Source organism: Eptesicus fuscus, chromosome 4, assembly GCF_027574615.1.
Source record: "Eptesicus fuscus isolate TK198812 chromosome 4, DD_ASM_mEF_20220401, whole genome shotgun sequence".
NCBI lineage: Eukaryota > Metazoa > Chordata > Mammalia > Chiroptera > Vespertilionidae > Eptesicus > Eptesicus fuscus.
Window position 1 is genome coordinate 6,449,799 of NC_072476.1, and position 21,992 is coordinate 6,471,790.

The 21,992-nt window shown below is 53.1% G+C and overlaps 1 protein-coding gene across 1 annotated transcript in view; it reads right to left on the reverse strand.

Moving 5' to 3' along the window:
- Nucleotides 1–3,947: 3,947 nt before the first annotated feature.
- The window catches only part of NSMCE1 (NSE1 homolog, SMC5-SMC6 complex component), a 30,048-nt gene continuing 12,003 nt past the window's right edge, over nt 3,948–21,992 (reverse strand). Inside the window, exons 3-8 of the mRNA XM_008152774.3 lie at nt 10,944–11,065; nt 10,024–10,101; nt 8,437–8,583; nt 5,481–5,597; nt 4,559–4,679; nt 3,948–4,143 (exon numbers count right to left, since the gene is read on the reverse strand). Coding sequence (XP_008150996.2) covers nt 4,064–4,143; nt 4,559–4,679; nt 5,481–5,597; nt 8,437–8,583; nt 10,024–10,101; nt 10,944–11,065 — 665 coding nt within the window. The 3' untranslated portion in view covers nt 3,948–4,063. The remainder of the gene's footprint in view (nt 4,144–4,558; nt 4,680–5,480; nt 5,598–8,436; nt 8,584–10,023; nt 10,102–10,943; nt 11,066–21,992) is intronic.

A 21,992-nucleotide genomic window follows, 5' to 3' on the forward strand; every position in this document is an offset into this window, starting at 1 on the left:
GCACAGGCCTGAGCACTAAAGGGTTGTGAGTTCGATTCCCAGTCAAGGGCATGTACCTGGTTTGCGGGTTCGATCCTCGGTTGGGGTGCATACGGGAGGCAACCAATCGATGTATCTCTCTCTAAAAATCAATGGAAAAATGTCCTTGGGAGAGGAATAACAACAAAAAAGGTACTACAATCTTACTGATACTCAAAAATACGCAGTTAGGACAAAGCTCCCAGCTAAATTATAGCAACTTGTTTAAAATTCGTACTCCATGTTGAGAAGGAGGATGTCCTGCTGGCAGTTTAGCTCGACAGGATCGCAGCAGCCCAGCCTCACACGCTCATGCACGCCGCTGGGTCTGCTCATCCCGCTTCTGGAACCCGTCCCAGGAGACAGCAGACGGCCGGTCGGAGACCATGTACTCAGTGCCCATGGCGTCGCCTGTAACAGCGGGTGCTAAGGGAGAAGCCCACTGTTTTCCTTCTCAGTACACACAGGCTCTTGGGATACTCCTGACACCAGCTCACCAGCTGGGTGTCCCGCAGTTTACTTCGGTTCTGACATGTCTCCCGGAGGAGGGTCAGATCCCACAGGTAAGGGCTGTCCCACAAGGCTGTTCTGGGCAGGCAGCACTCGGGCACCGAGCACAGGACAGGGCAGGCTGTTCCCAGGCCTCGGGCAGGCAGGCGGGGGCAGTCCAACTCGTTGGCAGCAATCACGGTGCTGGAGGCTGGTGGGACCATGTGAGGTGGTCACGGAGGAGGAAGAACGGGACCGGGGGCGTCTGGGAGGACACACAGAAGACACGGTGTGACCTGGACGCAGGGGGCAGCTCCTGCGTTTGGGATTGCAAGAGGCCAGGATGGGGTGAGGGCCGTGGCAAGGATGAAATCAAAGGTCCTGGAGTCGAGGCTGTGCCGGCTCTGACTGCCAGCCGGCGGGGGCTCCCTGGTGGCAGGAACCCAGGTCGGCCCGTTGAAGCAGAGACAGCAGGGGCAGTGGCTCCGTGACAGGGATGCTGCGGAGGAAGCCCCGGCTCGGGCCTCCCTCCCGCCACAGCTGGCCTGGCCTGGTTTCAGTCTCTCCTCTGGCAGGCGGGTCTCCCCAGGGGAGGAGGTGACCCAGCTGGTCAGCTCCACGTCCTCCAGCACCAGGACCCGAACCTGAGGCCACCCGGTAACTAGGAGAGGGGTGGAAAGCCGGTGGTGAAAGCTGAAATAGCGGCTAATGTAACTGGCCAAGGAGATTGAACTTGATCACAAAGGTCTCGGGGTTTCAGAGATTTGAGCGGAGACTTGGAATAAACACAAGAAAGCTGGCTGGTGGCAGGGAGGCGGTGGAGCTGACCTGGTGAGTGAGCTCAGGTGGGCAGCGTGCTGGGAGGACGGCCAACACCAGAGCTAAAGAATGGAGTCGAGCTCTGAGCAACTGCCTGTGAGGATCTCCTCCCCTATCTGGCATCATTAATAGTTATTCACCTAATGTTTCATACGACGAATTTCCAGCAAATAACACCACTGAAGGTAGTGAGGCATGGCAGCTGCTGGCCATGGAGGAGCGTAACACAGGGGCCTCGAGCAGAACTCGCCCTTCACAGGGGAGGGCGGCTGCGGCTCCAGCTCCGCCACGGGCCCAGCCTTGGCAGCTGCCCATTCCTGTGGAAGAACAGCGGTTCATCTGGAATGTGATTCTAACGTCAGGGACCAGAGATCATTCAAACCTGATGTGGCCCTAGCTGGTTTAGCTCAATGGATAAAGCAGCCTGCAGACTAAAGGGTCCCAGGTTCGATTCCAGTCAAGGGCATGTGCCCGGGTTGCGTGCTTAATCCCCAGGAGGGGGCGTGCAGGAGTCAGCCAATCAATGATTCTCATCACTGATGTTTCTATCTCTCCCTTCCTCTCTGAAATCCTATTATATAATAGGATATATAATAAAAGAGTAATATGCAAATTGACTGTCACTCCAACACAAGATGGACACCCCCATGTGGTCAAAGATGGCTGCCCCCATGTGGACACAAGATGGCCGGCAGGGGAGGGCAGTTGTGGGCGATCAGGCCAGCAGGGAGGGCAGTTGGGAGAGACTAGGCCTGCAAGGGAGGGCAGTTGGGGGTGACCAGGCCTGCAGGGGAGGACAGTTGGGGGGGACTCTGGCCTGCAGGGGAGGGCAGTTGGGGGGATCTGGCCTGCAGGGGAGGGCAGTTGGGGGGTACCAGGCCTGCAAGGGAGGGCAGTTAGGGGTGACCAGGCCGGCAGTGGAGCAGTTAGGCATCGATCAGGCTGGCAGGGGAGTGGTTAGGGGGTGATCAGGCTGGCAGGCAGAAGCAGTTAGGGGCAATCAGGCAGGCGAGTGGTTGGGAGCCAGCAGTCCTGGATTGTGAGAGGGATGTCCGACTGCCCGTTTAGGCCCAATCCTACCAGGATCAGGCCTAAACGGGCAGTCGGACATCCCTCAAGGTCCCAGATTGGAGAGGGTGCAGGCTGGGCTGAGGGACATCCCCCTCTCCGCCCCCCATGCACAAATTTCATGCACCGGGCCTCTAGTATATATATATTTAAAAAACTGACATGGAGGCCTACCTACCTCAAGCAAACACCCCTTGTCAGATGGGCGTGTCCTCTGGGCAAGGCTCCAATGTCGCCTAGATATGCAGCTAGAATTGCGAAAAGCTTGGGGAAAGGGCCAAACTGCTGTCTCCTGAGCCCAGGGCAGGTGCTGGCAGAGGACCCACTGCCCGCCCATCAGACAGGGACTGAGCCAGATGAGGCCCCTCCGTGGTGGTTCACACTGTCGTGGGGGCCGGGTGAGGACAGTGACAGTGGGATAGTGCCGAGTGATGAGTGCGATGCAGACAACAGAGCAGGGTCACAAGTTAAAATGTGACAAGGAAGGTTGGTGGGGACATGAAGGAGCTCCAAGAGCAGGTGCAACGGTCCTGAGGCAGGAAAGCGTCGGCCATGGGCGAGGAGGAGCCGGTGCAACGGGGGCAGCGGGAGAATGGCAGGGGCAGGTGGGCAGCGGCCTGGCTATAGCAGCAGAGGGAAGGACGGGGCTAAGCCAGGGAGACAGGTGGGCTGCGTGTTGCTGTGTGAGAAGGGCCTGAAAGGGGGCAGACGGGAAATCCGAAGAGCAGCGAGTGTCGGTCGTCAGTACCTCCTGAGCGACTGTCAGGGGCTACAGAGCAGAGGACAGGCTGCGCAGGGAGTGGGCAGGCCATCACAACGGCCTTGAGTGCCAGGCAAGGACTCGGGGGTTTGTGTAAGGGTTTGGGGGGGCCGGGCCAAGGAGTCCTCAGGAAGTGCAGGTTGGTATGAGCCCAGGGGAGACTGGTAGCAGGAGGGCCAGTGTCCCCAGCAGCAAGGAGCTCAGAGCTCCTGGGTCAGTTAGGACTCAGCTGCACCTGCAGGGAAGACCCTGCCTCCCCTTGGCGGTTAAGACCAGCCACCTGCCAGGACACACGAGCTGTCCTGCCCCCACTCCGGGGGGTCAGGTTGCTCTTAGCCCCGGCGTCTGCACAGGTGTGGTGACAGGTTTGATCCAGGAGGTCAGGGAGGAGGCCGAATCCCCAGTTCAGGGCTGGAGCAGCTGATGGGCAGGGCTGCCAGTCACTGAGCCGGGGCAGAAGGGCCCACTGAGGAGAGTACCTTCAGCCGAGCCTGCGGGCCACATGCCCATTTGGGCCAGTTGCATCATGGGCCAAAGGAGAGTCCAGACCATGGGAGGTCAAGGCCAAGGCCCTCACAAGTCCAGGTCTGGCTGGCCAGTGTTGGTGGGACAAGTAACCAAAGCTGGAGAGTGATGGCAAGGCCACCCCGAGCAAGGACAGTGAGCCCCCTGGGCCGGCGCTGTGCAGGAGCTGCTGGGACCCGACCCCAGGGTTCCCGTATCAGAGAGCTCCAGGGAAGGCCTGATCGGCCGGGACGCACTTCCCACAGACGGGCGCATAACACAGAGGGGCTGCGGTGACAGGAAGTTTTATTTCAAACCGGCTAATGAGGGAAAATAAAGCTCAGAGGAGGTGACGCGTGTGAACCTCGAGGCACGGGGTCTTCCAGCCGGGCCTGCGGCACGCCGCTAGTGCTGCCTGGGTCGCAGGGACTTTCTGTTTGGTTTGGAGAGTCCAGCCCCTCTCTCCTTCTCGGGGTCGAAGACTTCTACACACAGAAAACCAGGAAGACACTGCGTGGCAGGGCTGGTTGCACTCCTGACAACTGCCACGTTCACAGCGACACATGACATGCCCGGGACCCTGTCCTGACAGTGCTCACGGCTAACCCTCCACCCACCTGCGAGGACAGGGAGGGAGCCGGTGACAGATGCACCACCCGAAGGGGCTGCTGGGAGAGAGCCTCGTCTAGACCTGGACCCGCGTGCCCTGGACTCTAGTGAGTTCCAGGGAGCCTCTGAACTGCAAACAAGGCAGCCCCACTGACCACACAGCCCTCTGCACGTGGGGTCCCGGCCCTGCTGAGCAGACCCCACACACACCCCACCTCCCAGGGCTCCTCAGTCCTCCCAGCCCAGCCCTCCCACAGGCCGGGAGAGCCCAGGAGCCTCAGGGACACCAACCTGGTATCTCGTGGGGCCAGTAGTCATTGCAGTTGGGGCAGCGCGGCTCGGAATTCGACTGGAAGTACTTGGCCACACACGGTAAGTGCATCCTGATCCCACAGGTCTCGCAGCTCTGACCCTGAAACAAGAACGGGACGGCTGTGGAGCCTTGTTCGCACCTCGCGCACAAACCTTCAGGACACTGTCCAGCATGCTGCGCATTTCTGTCTTCCGAACCCAGTTAATGATAATAATCCCCAAGTCCTTGGTGCAATGGGTTGATTAAAGAATTCCAACGAACGCAGCTCAAGACTCTACAGGCCAGGGCAGGCAGTGGTGGCTGGCAGGCCCACAGAGCAGCAAGAGCACCCCGAAACTCAGCTCCCTGCACGTGTAGGCCTCACATCCTGCGGTGGATGTGATACAACTTTTCAGGAAGCACCAGGCAATGTATTTCAAACACTTAAAAACACCTACACTCTGTCCCAGGAATTCCCCTTCCAGGGATTCAGCCAAAGGAAGCCATCACCAGGCACCCAAGGGAGCAGGTGCAAAGTGGCTGGTCAGAGTGCAGTGAGCGCCGCACAAAGATAAACGTAATGAGGAGGAAGCTAACGTCCAGCCCGGGCTCAGCGGCGGGGAAGCCCCACAAAGTCCACCGTGTAAAACCAGCAATGGCGGGAGGACGGTCCCCACACAGCTGCCGAGATGACAGGAACGCGGCCGACCCGACAGCCTCCTGGAGGAAATACAGCAAGAGCCCTGGGACCAGCGGAGGGCCAGGCGGTGCGTTCATGGGGTCGTCCGGACACTTCCGAGGAGAGGCCCTCCTGCTCACATCGGAGGTGACGGCAGTGCCAGGGGCCTGGGCCCACAGAGCTCAGTGAGGTGCCCTCAGAGCGCAGGAGCCGCGCACCGGTGGGGAGCCCCACAGTGGCACCTGGATGAGGAGGCCGTGGCAGATGTTGCAGATCTTCACGGCGTCGGGGTACGTCTCCCGGATGTGCTGCTCCATCTCCAGGATGGCCCGGGTGTGCAGGGTGAACTCGCCTTCCTTCTGCAGGACACAATGGGGCAGCAATCTCTTAGGCCACCGGCACACCAGCCTTCCCTGCTGGGCCTCCTATTCCCTCTGCAGCCACACAGCCCAAGGCCCAGAAGGCACAAAGGCCCGGACGCCCTCAGCACGTCAGTGTACCAGCCCCGCCAACAGTGTCCACGCTGGCCCCTTAGCAGAGCCCCCAGTGGGAACCTAGGCAAAGACCTGAAGGAAATTGAGGACCCCACCCTCACATTTTCTTAGCACCTCACTTATGCCTAGACGGAGGAGTCACGAGTCTGCCCAGCAGCCCACGTGTGAGGCGCTGTCACAGCCCACCTACAAGGGGGCCGACCAGGACGGGAGGCAATCTCCCCAAGGGGTAAACTCAAGACAGCCCCCACCTCGCTCCCAGGAAGCATACCAGGTGCCTCCCAACACTGCTGCCTGGAGCCTCCACAGAGACCAAGATCACTTCCGGCCACATCACTTTACAGACAAAGCTGGAAACTGTCCCGACAGGGCAGGGACAGGCCCCAAGTCACACTGTGGTGGCACTGGTGGGGGCCTCCCAGTTCCCAGGTTCAGACTCGGTCCACACGCCATGTGACCTAAAATCCCTGGGAACACCAGGAAGTGCGGGAAAACCCGAGGAAAGAGCTCAGCTGGCCTGTCACCAAGTTACAGGGAAGAGGCGGCTGGCTGAGGGGGACCAGTTCAGAGGCAAATGGCACCAACGTCCCTGTAAGTTTATCTTGATTCATAAAGTCAACCAATGAACTGGGGTGTGACTCTGTTGACCATTTTGTTATGTCTGAGCCTGGCCCCTCATGGGCGAGGGAGGCGTCTTGCCAGGAGGTGCCCCTGAAGACTGACGCCTCCACGTCATCCCCAAGGGCTCCTGCACTTCTGCTACTTTCTGTCTAATTTTTACAACAAGCAAGAGCAATCTCTCCCGCTCTGACATTGAACACCTCACCCTGGCCCCAGGAAATGGTGTGCTTGTGTGACAAGCCAGGAAGCGCATTCACTCCACTCCGGCCACCACAGTGGCCCCAGTGACCACACAGAGGGAGACGGGCCCACAGTGCAGAGCGTCAGACCGCAGAGCTGGCTGCAGGGAGCAAGGAGGGCAGCAGGAGGCACCGCGTCCAGCACTGCAGGCCATCCAGCCGCCAGAGTGGGGGGGCGCTGTGCCTCTCAGGTGTTGTGGGCATAGTCCTGTGGCTGTTTCCTTCGCAAAAGCTCCCAAATCCATATGGTGTCCCTGTCCACAGCCACCATCATCCACCTTCCCTCCTCCTAACTGCACTCAGCCCCTCCTGCCCCTCTGCAGCCCTCTGCAGGACCCTGACCTCTGCAGGGCAAACAGCCTTGTCTCTGCCTCGACCCTTCAGGGCTGCCCCCATTCTTAGACTGAAGAACCAACCCCTGTGCCCCATCACACAAGCTCACTGTGTCCCGCCGTCCCCCTCAGGCCTGTGCTCAGCAGGCTCTGGCCTTAGCTCCTTGAGCACCTGTCCCCTCAGGGGCACCGGGCCTCTGCAGAGGCTGCTCCTCCAGCCATGGGTAGCCTTCCCCAGCCCAGCTGCCTCCCACAGCCTGCAGCTCTGCCAGTCCTCAGCGCGGGCAGGCGCCTTTGTTCAAGTTATGAAGACATCATGTTTGCTTTCTATCGGCAAGTACCACAGTGAGCTGTCTGACAAAGTTCTGGGCTCTTTCCCTCCACCCCCGGCCATGAGCCCCTGAGAGCATGAGGCGGTCTGCTTTGCTCCTGTGTCCCAGCACTGCGGGGCCCCAGCCCTCGCCCCATGGTAACATGTGAGGGAAGATAAGGGGACCTTGTTCAGCTGAGTTGGGCTCGAGCCGTGTGTACTAAACACCTACTACATGCCTGAAACTGCCCAGTGCTCATCATTCGTGACCTTACTCAGCCCTGTGGGCGCGTCACAGGGAGGGTGGTGTCGGGTGCCCAGGCAGGGTGCCAGGCCCTCCAGGGAAGACCACACAAAGTGACCTCCAATGCCTCCTGACCACCCACCCAGGGCCTCGGACAGGCCGCACAGCCGCCTCCGCACCTCCATGCCCAATAGAGTGCTGCCCAGGGCACAGGAGCAGGCCCCAGGCACTCGAGTCCTCTCGTAATGAATGCGATGTGCCCACAAGATGAGTCTGAGTGAGGTCCCATTCTGAGGCAGTCCCTCTGATCGCAGTGCTGCCCCAGGAAGGCTGGCCGGGGGCCAGCCAGCACCCCCCAGGCCCCAGCTGCTCCTCCAAAGCTCGGGGGGGGGGGGGAGGGGTGCTGTGGTAAACGGGGCAAGAGCGGACCCGTCTTTTGTGGGAAAAGAATGGAAGCATCGGTTCTGCTCATCAGTAGAACAAGACATGGCTGTCTAGAAACTCGAACCTGAGTCTGATCCTTTCACAGATTCCACATGCCTCAAGCTTGTCTGTGTGTCCTCCTCATGACAGTGCTGACCAAGGCAATGAAGGCAGTTCCTCTGCGAGCCCATCGGCAGGCACCTGACACACACCACTCATTCCGTCCTTCGCAGCCTGAGGTGGATGCTAACTCCCTTACAGATTCAGGCCCGGACCTGACGCTGCTCCTGTGCTCTCAACCACTGTACACACTGCCTCGCAGGCTAGGGACCGGGCTCAAGTCCTGCAGCCCACACACCTGGGTGCAACCCCTGGCTCTGCCACTGACTGTGGCCCCCTGGACAGACCGGACGTGGGCATCAAAGCAGATAAGGGCCCTGAAAGGACATCGGGTGGATTCAATAGGGCTCTGAAGGAAAAATTATTAATTCTAAAAAGTGAGCCACGCTAGCTGGGAACCCATGGGGCAGAGTACCTCAATCAGCCACTTGTTTTGTACGAACTTCTGCAGCACCTGCTCAGCTTCCTTCTTCCGCATCTTCTTGCCTTTAAGTTGATCAACCACATTCAAAATATTTGTGGAAGAGGCAAAGCCAGTTTCTGAGTCAATAATCAGTTCCAACTGGAATAAACAGCAGGTATCGCATTCATCTATTAAGTTGGCAAACACAAGTTTTAAGCAGGGATACCAATTCTGGTGGGGGAGGGGGTAGTAAAACTACTCATTTCACAGGCAGAGCTGCACACGGGTATGATCCGCCAGGAAAACAATCTCATCACATGCATCAAAAGCCATAAACTGCCAGGCCAGTGGCTCAGTTGGTTGAGCACTATCCTGTGTACCAAAGGGTGGCTGTTCAATTCCCTGTCAGGGCACATACCCACGTTGTGAGTTCCATCTCCCGTTCTCCAGTCGGGGTTGTGTGAGAGGCAACTGATTGATATTTCTCTTTCTCTTTCTCTTTCTCTCTCTCTCTCTCTCTCTCTCTCTCCCCCCACTTCCTTCCTCTCTCTAAAATTCATTAAAGAAATAAAAAAGAACGACCACAAAATCATGTTCACTCCTTCTAACTCAACAGTCACTCCTGTAACACTGTCCCAAATAAATCCCCTCAATGCTCCCAAATCAAAGAGGGTCACCTCACCTCTCGTGTCCCTACCTCCTGAGGATGGAGAAGCTGAAAGTGAATGAATGAGTCAATGAAGCTGCAGCCCTACAACTCAAAGGTGGCCAGGCCCTCAAGGCCGGCCTGACTGGCAGGCTGGAGCCAGCAAGGGCAGAAAGCAGAGCCGGGTGGGCTGGAACACAAGCGTGAGAGCCACAGAAGCCCTGTGGACCCAGGCAAGGGAGGCTGACAGGCAAGCAGCCCGAAACAGGGCGGAGTCACTGGGGGGAGAGGCGTCCTGCACACACAGGTGTGGAGGGAGCCACAGAGCCTGGTTCTCCAGCCTGGCTGCTAACTGTCCCCAGAGGAGGCTTAGAAAGGAATGATTCTAGGACTCTGTCCTCAGGGACCTAGATTTGACAGACCCCTTGTGAGGCCAAATGTCGAAATTATTTTTACCGGCCCAGTTATTGTAATGTGCATCCAGGGCTGAGAACCGTCTTGCCCAGCTCCTCTGCCAGGTGAATGAAATGAGGACTGAGTAGCCAGCTCCGAAGCAAGGCATGCAGAGCAGCGCCGCTCAAGTGTAAACGCGGCAAGGGTCTGGGTGAGGATGGGATGAGGCCTTCCTAGCAAGCTCCGGTGGTGCTGCTGCTGGCGGTCCCAAACCGCACTGCCAGTGCCTGCAGTGAGCTTGTTCGCCTGCATCACACACCCATGAGGCCCGATGCTCGTCAGGGGTCAGACCTGGGCCAGCCCTTCTCTCCCAGGCAGCCTCGGTGACCCCCCCACCATCACAGGGCAGCTGTAAATTCGGGGTGAGGCGCTCACTGACATCCCCCTGCAAAGGCTTTCTTGGGCAGCAATGGCGGTGGCCCTTGAAGACTGCAGTTTCCATCTCTAATGATGAAGGCTTCCCATAAGAAGCTCGGCTGGTGGGAGTTACTATTACTTACCGCCTTTCTGAACAAATCCAGTTCATTCTCTGCAAAATCTGAGGCCATTTTGGAGACTGCAGTTGTTGCAAGATTCACCTAAAAAAATAAGTCAGCAAGATGGTCAGGCTGTGCCTTCACTTATCAGCTAGTTCACTTGTTGGTGCTCCCTCCCAGCCAGTGAGGACCTGTGTCCAGGCGCTGTGGGCCACAATGATGATTTGTAACCAGTCTTACATTACAGACATAAATCTTTAGCTCCGTCAACATGTTTCATTCTCTGACTCCACAACCCTTTCTTCCGTGGTACAGAGTTTGGGAAACTGTGCGCTGGAGTCCCTGTCTGTGTGGGCCTGGCTGACAGGAGCCTGATCTCCTTTGATTGGCCTAAGGCAGTTCCCTAGCCAAAGATGGGGGGCTTGTCAGCTTCTCCCACCTCTATTTCACCTTGTTCCCTAGCTGGGAGGGAAAATCTAAAAGCAGGAGGCTCCAAACGGATCTCAATCATTGTGCCCCCACACCTTTTCTTTCCACAGTTTCTAAGTCTTGTTCCAAATGAAGAGCATTTTACCCCTTTAATGCTAATATTCCATACATTTGGGTGACTTCTTGCAGAAAACGGTCAACAAACAAAACGAAGTCAAATGCATGCCACAGTGCCTCTGGGGCAGCGAGGCGAGCACTGAGGGCAAGAGTCCAGGTGCAGGTTCTGGTCACCCCGCCCTGGTAACAGCAGGGGGTTCTATAGAGACAACAGGCCTGGCGAGCACAGAGCAGGCTGGGTCGGGAGGTGACAGGGCTCAGCCTTCTGTCTGTCTCCCTCCCGTCTCAGAGCCCCTGTTGAGGCGGGTCACCCTCGTTCTTCCCCAGGAGGGCACTGGGCAGTTGTCTCAGTCCCAGTTCCTCACAAATGCCACTAGAGGGTTCTGTCTGGCACTTACCAGGGCATAAATGGGTCTCCCGTCATCTTCAGTGACTCCTTTCTTTATCTCAATATACAAGGACTCCAAGACACTGTTAATGTTGTGGATGAAGTCCTCCAACTTCTCCACAGGAGCGTTGCCTGGAAAAAAACAGGCAAGGGTTAGGGGTGTGCTTCATCAGACATGTGTCACTTGTTTCAATCCATCAACCCGAACGGGACAGCAAAGCCAGACATGGGCAAAGGCCCCAGCCTCTCTGGTGAATGTGGCTTCTTTCTTCCCGGACTGTTCAGAGAGACAACGGGTCCTGGGAGGTAGAAAGGCCCAGGAAAAGGTATCTGAACCGGCTGTGGTCGTTCTGTCTTTGCTCACAGTCCCGCCTGCTTTCCCACACAGCTCCCTGATGCCCAATTACCATCCCCACACAGCACCTCGCACACCCTGTGTGCCCAGAACCTGTGCTGAGCGCCTGCTACACGCAACTCACAGCCCAGCTCCCCCACCTCGTCCCAGCTCCCTACATGAAGCCTCTGTCCCTGAACAGCCTCACAAACGCGTGGGTGCAACAGTGAAGAACAGCAGCTAGGGGTACAAACAGTGGCTCACACTGAGCATTCCCAACAGATGCCCTGATCCCAGCGTTCTTCACAGTAATTCACTGACCCTGCCAACAGCCCCCCAAGCAGGCACTACCATCCTCCTCCCAGATGCAGAGAGGGGGCTGATGCCCCAAGTATCACACCATTAGGCACGTGAAAGCAGCCATGCTGACTGCTCTCCCACCTCCACATTGCCAACAGTAGGCACACAGCCCAGAGACTACAAGAAGGCAGCTACTACTGGCAGAGTCCATCCGTCCATCAGAGGAGGGGATGGACAGAGCGCGAGGAGGGGCCACCCAACACAGTATTGCAGGGGTCTGGGGTGAATGGAAAGCTGAGAGCCTGAGAGGGAAGAAGGGCCAGAAGGGCCGATGAGGCTGCAGTGGAAGCAGGAGCCAGATGGCACAGGGCCCTGCAGACAAGGGGAGTGTGTGACCTTCCTCCTGTGGGCAATGGGAGCCTTTCAGAGTTGGAAGCAGAGGATGGTCAGCGTCACCTTTCCTCTTCCTACCATTTATACTATGACACGTTTTAAAACCAAGACTATGTATTACTCTTTTCACTTATTTAAATAATCAATTGAACTTCTGGTCAAGATGGCAGCTTAGATAAACAGTACTCACCTCTTCCCACAATCACATCAAAATTACAACTAAACGACAAAGCAACCATCATTCAGAACTGCCTGAAATCTGAATGAATGGAATTTCTACAATTAGGGATTTAAAGAAGCAGCCACATCAAAACTAGTAGGAGGGGCAGAGGTGTGGAATGAGTTGGTCTCACATCCACATGTGGTGGATAAAAATCAAGAGGGCTATGTCAGCTGTGGAGGTTCCCCCTGAGGAATGAGGGTTCCAGCTCCACACCAGGCCCCCAAGCCTAGGATTCCAGTGCCAGGAAGATAAGTCCCCAAAACTTCTGGCTATAAAAACCAGCAAGGATTGTGGCTGAGTGAGAGAGAGGGCTGCTGGAGTCCCAGGCAATTCCTCTTAAAAGGGCACATGCGCAGACTTACTCAGACTCACTGGCTCTGAGCTCCAGCACTGGGGCAGCAGCTTGAAAGGCGCCAGAGACATATGGGGGGAACTGAATTGTCCAACATCAGGGTGAGAGCTGGAGGGGCAGCTTTCTCCCAGAGAGAAGTGCTGGCAGAGGCCATTGTTCCTTTGATGAGCCCTTTGCTCCCAGAGACAGCAGTCTGGGCCATATCTGAGATTCCCTGAGGCCCCGCTCCACCCAACTTTGGGGCCCACCCAAGCTGTTTCCCAGTGGCTTTTCCACATGAATGGCCTCTCTTGGCTCATGCTTCAGATTTTCCTAAAATCTCTCAAATAAGCAGCATTTGGCCTCAGCAAGCCCCATACCTCTTACTAAGTGGCCCAGGCCCAGCCTTAACAGCAGTCAGCCTTGGTTCACAGCTTGGCCTTCCCAGGGCACCTTCAAACCCCACACAAGTAGCAGCCACCTGCAGATTGCTTTATAGCTCATGCCAGGTGGCCCTGGGCAGAACACAGGCAGTGCCTGACCTTAGCCTGCACATCCCAGGAGGCCCAGAGCCAGCGCACCCAGTGGACAGCTTCAGAGCACATCAAAGCACCACCACCCAACCACCTTCACAAGCGACAGTTAAGTGGCAGATTCAGTGGGCACCAGAGACCTGCTGATGTAAGTCCTGATCTGTGGGGTAGACTCCTGCACAGCTAATCCTCCATGGCGGTCGGAAGTCAGTGGACCGTGGTCTCAGCCAGTCCTTGCAGCTGATTGGCCCAAGGGTAAATCCCTCCCATTGATGTACCAACAGCAATCAAGGCTCAACTACAAGAGGAAGGTGTATACAGTCCACACAGGAGGTGCACCTCGAGTGCCCAGCTTGGGTGATCAGGAAGGCTGGGCCACTGGACCCTTCAGTTCACCTACTACATTACACCACTCTATCAAGTCTGGGAGACGTGGCAGCTCTACCTAATACATAGAAACAAACAGAGGGAGGCTGCCAAAGGAGGAGACAAAGAAACATGTCCCAAATGAAAGAACAGAATAAAACTCCTTAAAAAGAACTAAACAAAATGGAGGCAAGCAATCTAATAGATTAAACACTGGTTATAAAGATGCTCAATGAACCTTAACAACACAAAAAAGGACCAGTCAAAAATGAAGGATACACTAACTGAAATGAAGAATAATTTACAGGGGATCAACAGCAGAGAAGATGAAGCTGAGAATCAAATCTGCAATTTGGAATATAAGGAAGCAAAAAACACCCAACCAGAACAGCAAAAAGAAAAAGAATTTTAAAAAAGAGGATAGCGTAAGGAGCCTCTGGAACAACTTCAAGCATGCCAACATTTGCATCATGAGGGTGCAAGAAGGAGAAGAGAAAGAGCAAGAAATTGAAAACCTATTTGAAAAAATAATGACAGAAAACTTCCTTAACATGGTGAAGAAAATAGACATACTAGTCCAGGAATCGCAGAGTCCCAAACAAGATGAACCCAAGGAGGCCTACACCAAGACACATCACAAATGAATATAAAAGTTTAAAGACAAAGAGATTCTTTTTTTTTTTTTTTTCATGTGAGAAAGTTGGATTTTGTTTATTTTGTACGGGTTTTATTTTAAAAGTAATGTCAAGGCGTTAGAAGGTCTTAAGAAGTGTTATTCCATCAGTCACATGCTAAATAAAAAAATGAGTTGAATATGGATTAGGGTAGAGAAGCAAAAATACCAGTGAGGAGGCTATTGCTGAAATCTAAGTAAGAGAAGTTGTGGCCTGGACTAAAGTGATGTATTCCAGCTGGAGAGAGATGAGCAAATTATATTCTCAACTAGTAGCCCATCAAGTGATGTCGTGCACAGTAGGCCGCCTGCCACTTCTGCAGGAGCCAGCAGGAACTGGAGGGCGCCACCGGGAGCCTCACTGCTTCCACGGGAGCTGTGCGGCTTCCGCAGGAGGCAGAAGCGAGCTGCCGGTGCCCACAGAAGCTGGGAGGGAGCCGCGCCGATCCTGCGGGAGGCAGACCCGCCTTCTCCTCTCCAGGCCTGCGCTTGGCCATGGAGGCTGCAGCCCGCCTCCCTTCCCACCAGAGGCCCTCCATGCCGGGGCGGGACACTTGCCAGCATTCTGCCAGGCCGCTCACGCTGCCTTCTCTCAGGACTGGGGGACTCCGGCGGGGCTGAGGGGACTGGGCGCCGCCATCTTGTGGCTATGGGTGCCGCCATCTTTGTGACAGAGTGACTGTTCATCTGCATATTACCCTTTTATTAGATAGGACTAGCGTTCCCGTTGCAGGAAAAATCCTGCAATAGGGTTTCCTGCTGCACTCTACCCTGCCCTGCCTGCGCTCCTCCCTTCTCCGCCAGCCCCCCTGCTTTTCTCCCTTCTCCGCCAGCCCGCCCGCTCTCCTTCCTTCTCCCCTGGCCCCGCCTCCACTCCTCCATTCTCCCCCGGCCCCGCCTGTGCTCCTCCCTTCTCCCCCACCCCGCCTTCTCCGCCAGCCCGCCCGCTCTCCTTCCTTCTCCCCTGGCCCCACCTCCGCTCCTCCATTCTCCCCTGGCCCCGCCTGTGCTCCTCCCTTCTCCCCCGCCCCGCCTTCTCCGCCAGCCTGCCTGCTTTTCTCCCTTTTCCGCCAGCCCACCCGCTCTCCTTCCTTCGCCCCCGGCCCCGCCTCCGCTCCTCCCTTCTCCTCCCCTCGGCTTGCTTACTTCTCCGCAGCTTTGCTCCCTTCTGCAGCTCTCTTCGACAAAGAGATTCTTAAAAGCAGCAAGAGAAAAGCAGTTAGTTACCTACAAGGAAGTTCCCATAAGATTGTCAGCTGGCTTCTCAAAAGAAACTGCAGGCCAGAAGGGAGTGGCAAGAAATACAGTAGAACCTTGGTTCTCAAACTTAATCATACCAGAAGGCTGTTCTAGAAGTGATTTGTTCAAAAACCAAATCATTTTTTCCCATTAGAAATAAAGTAAATTGAATTAATCCATTCCAGACCCCAAATGATTCCCTGTTTTAACCTTCCTCAATTGCAGGTGATCATTGTTTCGTGAGCACTTTAACACCCTCAGCAACATCAGCACTCTTGATGGCCTCTTTATGTTTTAAAATTGTGCTGATAGTCGATGTTGCCATGCCATACTCAGCAGCCAGATCAGACACACACAAACACCTCTATCATACTTTGCAATTATTTTTTTCCTTTTTTTAAAAAAAATCCTCACCCAGGGATATTTTTCCCATTGCTTTTTAGAGAGAATGGAAAGGAAGGGAGAGAAAAAGAGAGATATATCAACTCAAGAGAGACACATCAATCAGCTGCCTCCCGCATGCGCCCCAGAGGTCGTGGATCGAACCTGCAACCCAGTACATGCCCTTGACTTGGAATCAAACCTGTGACTCCTTGCTGCACAGGCCAATGCTCTAACCACTGGGGGCACCAGCCAGAGTGCAAATATTCTTTTTAAGCTCTATCATTGTTCTCTCAACTTTCCTTTTCACTTTGCTGCTATCACTAACCTTCTTAGGACCCATGGCGAGTTACTGTACGTATTTAATGACAACAATATGCAGCAACAAAAAGCAAAAGAACATGAAAATAATCATAGAACAATTTCCTGGGATGTTGATAATGTGAGGTTTAGCAGTAAACTGACTTATACTCATGCATTCTCTCCTTTGTTGCCTGAGACACGTGACTGATGACACAAGTATCAGCATTAAAGGGTTATCGGGTTGAGAACTGAAGTTTTGTTGGACAACAGACATTTTTACCACAAACAAGTTGGTTGAGAACTGAATTGTTCAAGATGGGAGATGTTTGAGAACTGAGGTTTGTATTCAAAGTGATGAAAAGCAAGGACCTACAACCAAGGTTTCTCTACCCAGCAAAGCTATCGTTTAGAATCAAAGGACAGATATAGAGCTTCCCAGACAAGAAAAAGCTAAAGGAGTTCATCACTACCAAACCAGTATTATATGAGTCTTCTTTAGGAAGAAGAAAAAAAAGACAGAAAATGTGAATAATAAAATGGCAATAAATACGTATCTATCAACAATTGAATCTAAAAAAAACAAAACAAACAAGTAGAACAGAAAAAGACTTACAGATACAGAAAATGGTTTGACAGTTGCCAGATGGGAGGGGAGTTGGGGGGATGAGTGAAAAGGTGAAGGGATTAAGAAGTACAAATTGATTGTTACAGAATAGTCATGGGGATATAAAGTACAGCCTAAGGAATATAGTCAACATTCTATAAACTATGTATGATGTCAGATGGGTGTGAAATTTATGGGGATGATCACTTAATAGGTTATATAATGTCTAATCACTGAGGTGTACATCTGAAACTAATATAATAATGTATGTCAACTGTAATTGGAAATAAAAAATGATAAAAAAAATTTTAAATAATTGATTTCAAAAGATTTGTGCCTTAAAAATCACTCTGAGAGGGAAAAACCAGCAGAAAACACATTTGTGGTACCATTTCTGTTAAAAACAGTAATAAAACCAAGGAAACATTACTGCGGGAAAAAGGCCTGGCAGGTTACCCACCAAGCTGATGGGCACTTAAACGCTATCTGTGTTTGACTTCTGAAGAGAAAGGTATTTCTAAGCTCCTGTGTACATAAAGATTATCAAAGAGGCCTAGCCGGTTTGGCTCAGTGGATAGAGCATCGACCTGCGGACTAAAGGGTCCCAGGTTCGATTCCGGTCAGGGGCACATGCCCAGGTTGCGGGCTCAATCCCCAGTGGGAAGCATGCAGGGGGCAGCCAATCGATGATTCTCTCTCATGATTGATGTTTCTCTCTCTCTCTCCCTCTTCCTTCCTCTCTGAAATGAATAAAAAAATATATTTTAAAAAAAGATTATTAAAGGAAAGAAGATCACGCTGGTGGCAGGGGAAGCACAGCCATGTGGGCCACATAAAGGAGAGAGACAAGAATCATGACAGTAGAATGACAATGACATTTAGCCACAACTGCTGAAAACTTGTGATCAGAGGAGTGAGACCCAACCGTATTTCCTGCCTCCGTGCCTTTGCTTACGTCCTTCCTTTGTGAAAGGCCTCCCTCCTTCTCATTCCTATTTCTGCCTACTAGTTATGAAAGCCAACTCAAATGACACTTGTTTCCATGAAAGGTTCCCTGCTGCCCCCAGTGCAGTGCTTCTGCACCTTCTTCCTCTTCTTACACCCCCAAAACGGTGGGTGGGCCCGGCTGCTCTGCATAGGCCTGTGTCCTGGGCTTGCTGGAAACCTAACCTGCAGAGCACACCACTCGGAACCTCAGACTTGCAAGAACCGCCTCTCACTGACTAACCGACAGGGTTCTTCATAGGCAGGAACCACTCCTGCTCACCTCGTATGGCACAGTGGCAAGTCCCACCTCCCTCTGAAAGTGATAGCTCACATTTTCCACCGAAAAGGCCTCTCCTGGGTACCATTCAGAAAAATGCACTCTGGGGGCAGATGAAAAGCATTCTAATACATCAGACTTTCCAGACATCTGGGCCACATGAACATGAGCTTATAGCCACCCTGCACTTTCCCCTCTCCCCACCACCTCTGGTTTGCTGTCTAGTCTCATATTTCAAAACATGAATGTTTTTACTGTATTTTTATTTAAAACTACTTCCGACTGCTGTCCTTACTTATTACAGCCATCTGCTCAGTTGCTCACGTTCCCTTGAATCTCACCCTCTCCTACCACACAAGCTTCCTCCAGGGGCCACATGTCCTCTTCACTGTTGATATTCTACGTGTCACAGACACCCTGTGTCATAAACCTGAGAATAAACTTCTCCTTTGCTCAGTGACACTCCCCCACCAACTTAACTTTCTGGCAGCAACAGAGGCAGCCGGTGCCATGGGGCCATCAGTGCGTGGGCTCCAGCCATCCTCTCTGTGGGTCCCTGGCAAGTCTCTCCCTTCTTCCCATCTCTGAAGGCCACCCATCGCCTTACCTCCAACTTCACACATGCCTCGCACACATCCCTCCAATCGTGTTTCTACCACCACCGCTGGCTCCAACCACCCAGGCTCCAATTCTCTAGCTTCCTGGACATGTCCCCTCCTATACAGGCCCTCCCTGACCCGACCAGATGCGGTTCCCACGCCATCCTCCACAGTTCCCAAGCACTGCCTTCCACAGCACACTTTGTTCCAGTTACCAAACCCGGCTGCCCCACTGAAGTCATCTGGTGATATCTGGCTGCCTAGCAGCCATTTTCAACCCTAACCAGACCCTAGCTTTCCTTGTTGTTTTAAATGGTCTTTCCCCTATATGTAAGATTTTGGTGGGAGAATTATTCCTATATCCAGAGAACCAGAGGGCAGGAAGCTAAAGAGGCAGATCTTAGGTCAGCCAGGAGTGGGCCCAGCAGCTATGCTCAGCCTGTCAGACACACTCACTCTGAGGCAGGGCACAGGGGAGAGAGAGCTGGAGGTGGCTCCAGCCCAGCCGCTTCAGAGGGAAGGTGGCTTTGGCCATGAGGTGCAGCTACGGTTGAGCCCGTGTGCTCCTTGGTTCCTGCCAATTCCTCAGCCTGGCACCTAGCCATCAGTCAGTCCTGTGTGCCCCTTCCCCCAGTAGCCTCTCAACACGTACGCTCCTTTTTAAGTTGTCCATAGCTGGGGTCTCTTGCTACTAACAAGATCCCTAACATGCTCATTAAGTGTCAAGGTTACACCAGTATTTCCAATACCGTCTTCAGACCAGTTCATCTTCACTGCTCTGCCCCAGGCCCTCCCCCATGGCTACAGCTCATGGTCAAGAGGCTACACTTTGCAAATCCGCAGGGATACACTGGGCTAAAGGAGCATCGGAGGATCCATTTGGCTCCAATATCCTATGAGTCCACGCTCAAGATAAAGTGCACAACATAAAAACGGGGTCACACAATTCTGAGGTAACTATTTCATTTCTAGTCTTCATTCTACCACTTTAAGGACTTCACAGAACTAATTAATAAAGCAGTTCTCCCTTCAGAATCCCTAACTAGTTGAAAAAATAAACTACAAACTTCATGTAAGTATGAAAATATCAGGGGTTTTTTGCAGATAGAGCTGGATCAGAGGCCATGTCCCTCGATACTACTGACCCGCAGTCAGTGACGTGGGATGAACGGCTACGAGAAGTGAGGACAAGGCCCTGCGCCTATCACATGTGCCTCTCCTCAGAGCAGAGACACCCTCACCACGCACTGAGCACTGCACTTGAACCACGCAAGGGTCTACAGATCTTAGGTGCCGCCTGTGTTCTCTCTACTTGTCAGCAGGCTATACCTGGGCACGTTTTGTGGGCTGTGAAGTTGCTATTGTTAGGCCTGCAAATGTGGGGTTGTAATTCACTTTAGAATGTGCTGCCTACTGTTCATTAGCTTGTTTCTTCTCATCACTGCAAGAACCGTAACTCTGAGAGTTATTAATATCATCTTTACATATAAGAGGCTTGGAGATGTTAAATAAGTTCTCCAGAGCTCCCACAACTTGGAAATGGAGCCCAGGCCTGCCCTACTCCAGATCCCAGGCTCCTGGCACTAAGCCACAGCCTCTGTAGAGCACAGCCAATGCTGAGAACACTGCCTATGCCAGACCCTACCACAGTCACATCGGCATCCTCTGAACCAGGCACTGCATCTTCGGAGTCACAAGGAGGAACTCAGACACCAGAGAAGGATGGAAGTGTCTGGCAGTGCCTGAGAGAGTGCTAAAGACAGAGGGCTGCGCTCAGAGCACACACTGGAAGCTGGGCCCAGGCCATCACCATCACTCCCGTGGCAAAGAAGGGAGGTCCAGCCCTGAGCACGGGTCCAGGTCACGGGGGTCAGCATACAGTGCTGCAAGAGGGGCTGAACTAAAGGCCAAAGACCCAGGAAAGGACAGAACAGCACTTTCTCTGGCAGGAAATGCCTTTTTGTTGGGGAAATTAAAAAACTGGACAGTGGACAGGCTGGGGCAACACTGAGCAAAATGGGACACTTCTCCTCTGAGAAGCGGGGATTGGTTCAATTCATTCTGAGAGATTTCTTTTCCTGGCGACCCCTGTACATATTATCTCCTTTTTCTAAAAAATGAAATTTTAATTTAACCAACAAACCTTCTTACTAATCAAGGCCCCCACTTCCCAGTAGGTACTAGAACCTAGGGCTCGCTGCGTTCTCGGGCAGCAGGCAATCGGAAGTCTGCTGCCCTAACTGCTGAACAATAAATAGTTTTGTTCCAAACTAGACATCAGATAGGAAATGCTATTTTTAGGCAGAGGAAATAACAGCAAAAAATAAGACCCCAGGGGACCAAACCCCTTGTGGGCCCTGTGAGAGCCCTTGCATCTGATGAGGCTGGCTGGGAAGTCCTGCTGACTGTGGCACTGACAGTGGGGTAGCCTGGGCCCTGGATCAGACAGGGGGGCGGGACGGGGAGCACATTAGGCCTGAGAAAGCAGACCCCAGACCCAGGAAAGGCTGGCAAGCAGGGACAGTGGGCCGAAGCGTGTGAGGGGTCACTTTTCAGCCTGTGGCTTTTGCATCAATTTCCAGGGGATAATGGTTCTCTCAAAATTCAGATATGTGAGTGAAAAGATGGGAGGTGACAATGGCACTCCCCAAGTGTGGCTGGTGAACAGTGCTGAAAAGAAGGGAGGGAGGAGAGTTGTCTTTTGTGCAGCAAATATATTAGACAAGTAATTCTCTACATCTGCACATTACTCACTCTGTGCTAAGCTCTGCCCCTTACGGTCCATCAGACCCTCCACAGAGGTGAGCTGGGATGTTTTTCAAAAGAGGACATTAAGGGTCACAGAGGTTAGGGACTTACCTGAGATTTCAGGGCCAGTAAGTGACAAAGTCTGGACCAGAAATCAGATGTCTGGACTTCAGTTTAGTGCAGTGACCAAATGACGTGAGTATGCATTTGAAAAAAGAAATTCTTATTTAGATATGCAATGATGCCTAAGAATTACTTTAAAATAACATGGGGTAAGTAGGTTTGAGTATAGATAAAACAAGATTAGTCATGAGTTATCATTTTAATTGGGTGAGGGGTACAAGAGGTCTCATTGTATTATTCTACTTTCTCTCTGTTTGACTTTTTCCATAATAAAAGCTTAAAAACCATTTCAGTGTTCAACAACAATGTAACCTGACACCTTAACCCTCAGGAGTCTGAATCAAAAAGAGAAAAATGACAGCGCCTTGTGACAAGGTGGGTTAGCTCAGGACTCTGCTGGCACAGGGTGAAAGGTTTTAACAATGGACTGTTTTTCAAATCTTTGATTTAGAGATCTGTTTCCAGGTGCATATATATAAATCTTTTTTTTTAATCAAGAGATTATTTCAGTTAGGAAGTTTACTCTTTGTTCTTTCTTCAAATGACAGTGCATAAAACTTGTTTTACAGTGCTTGGCACAGTTCCTGCATGTCAGCCGCACGCCCTAAAACCCATAAGACAACACGGCTGGAGTGGTGACAGGGA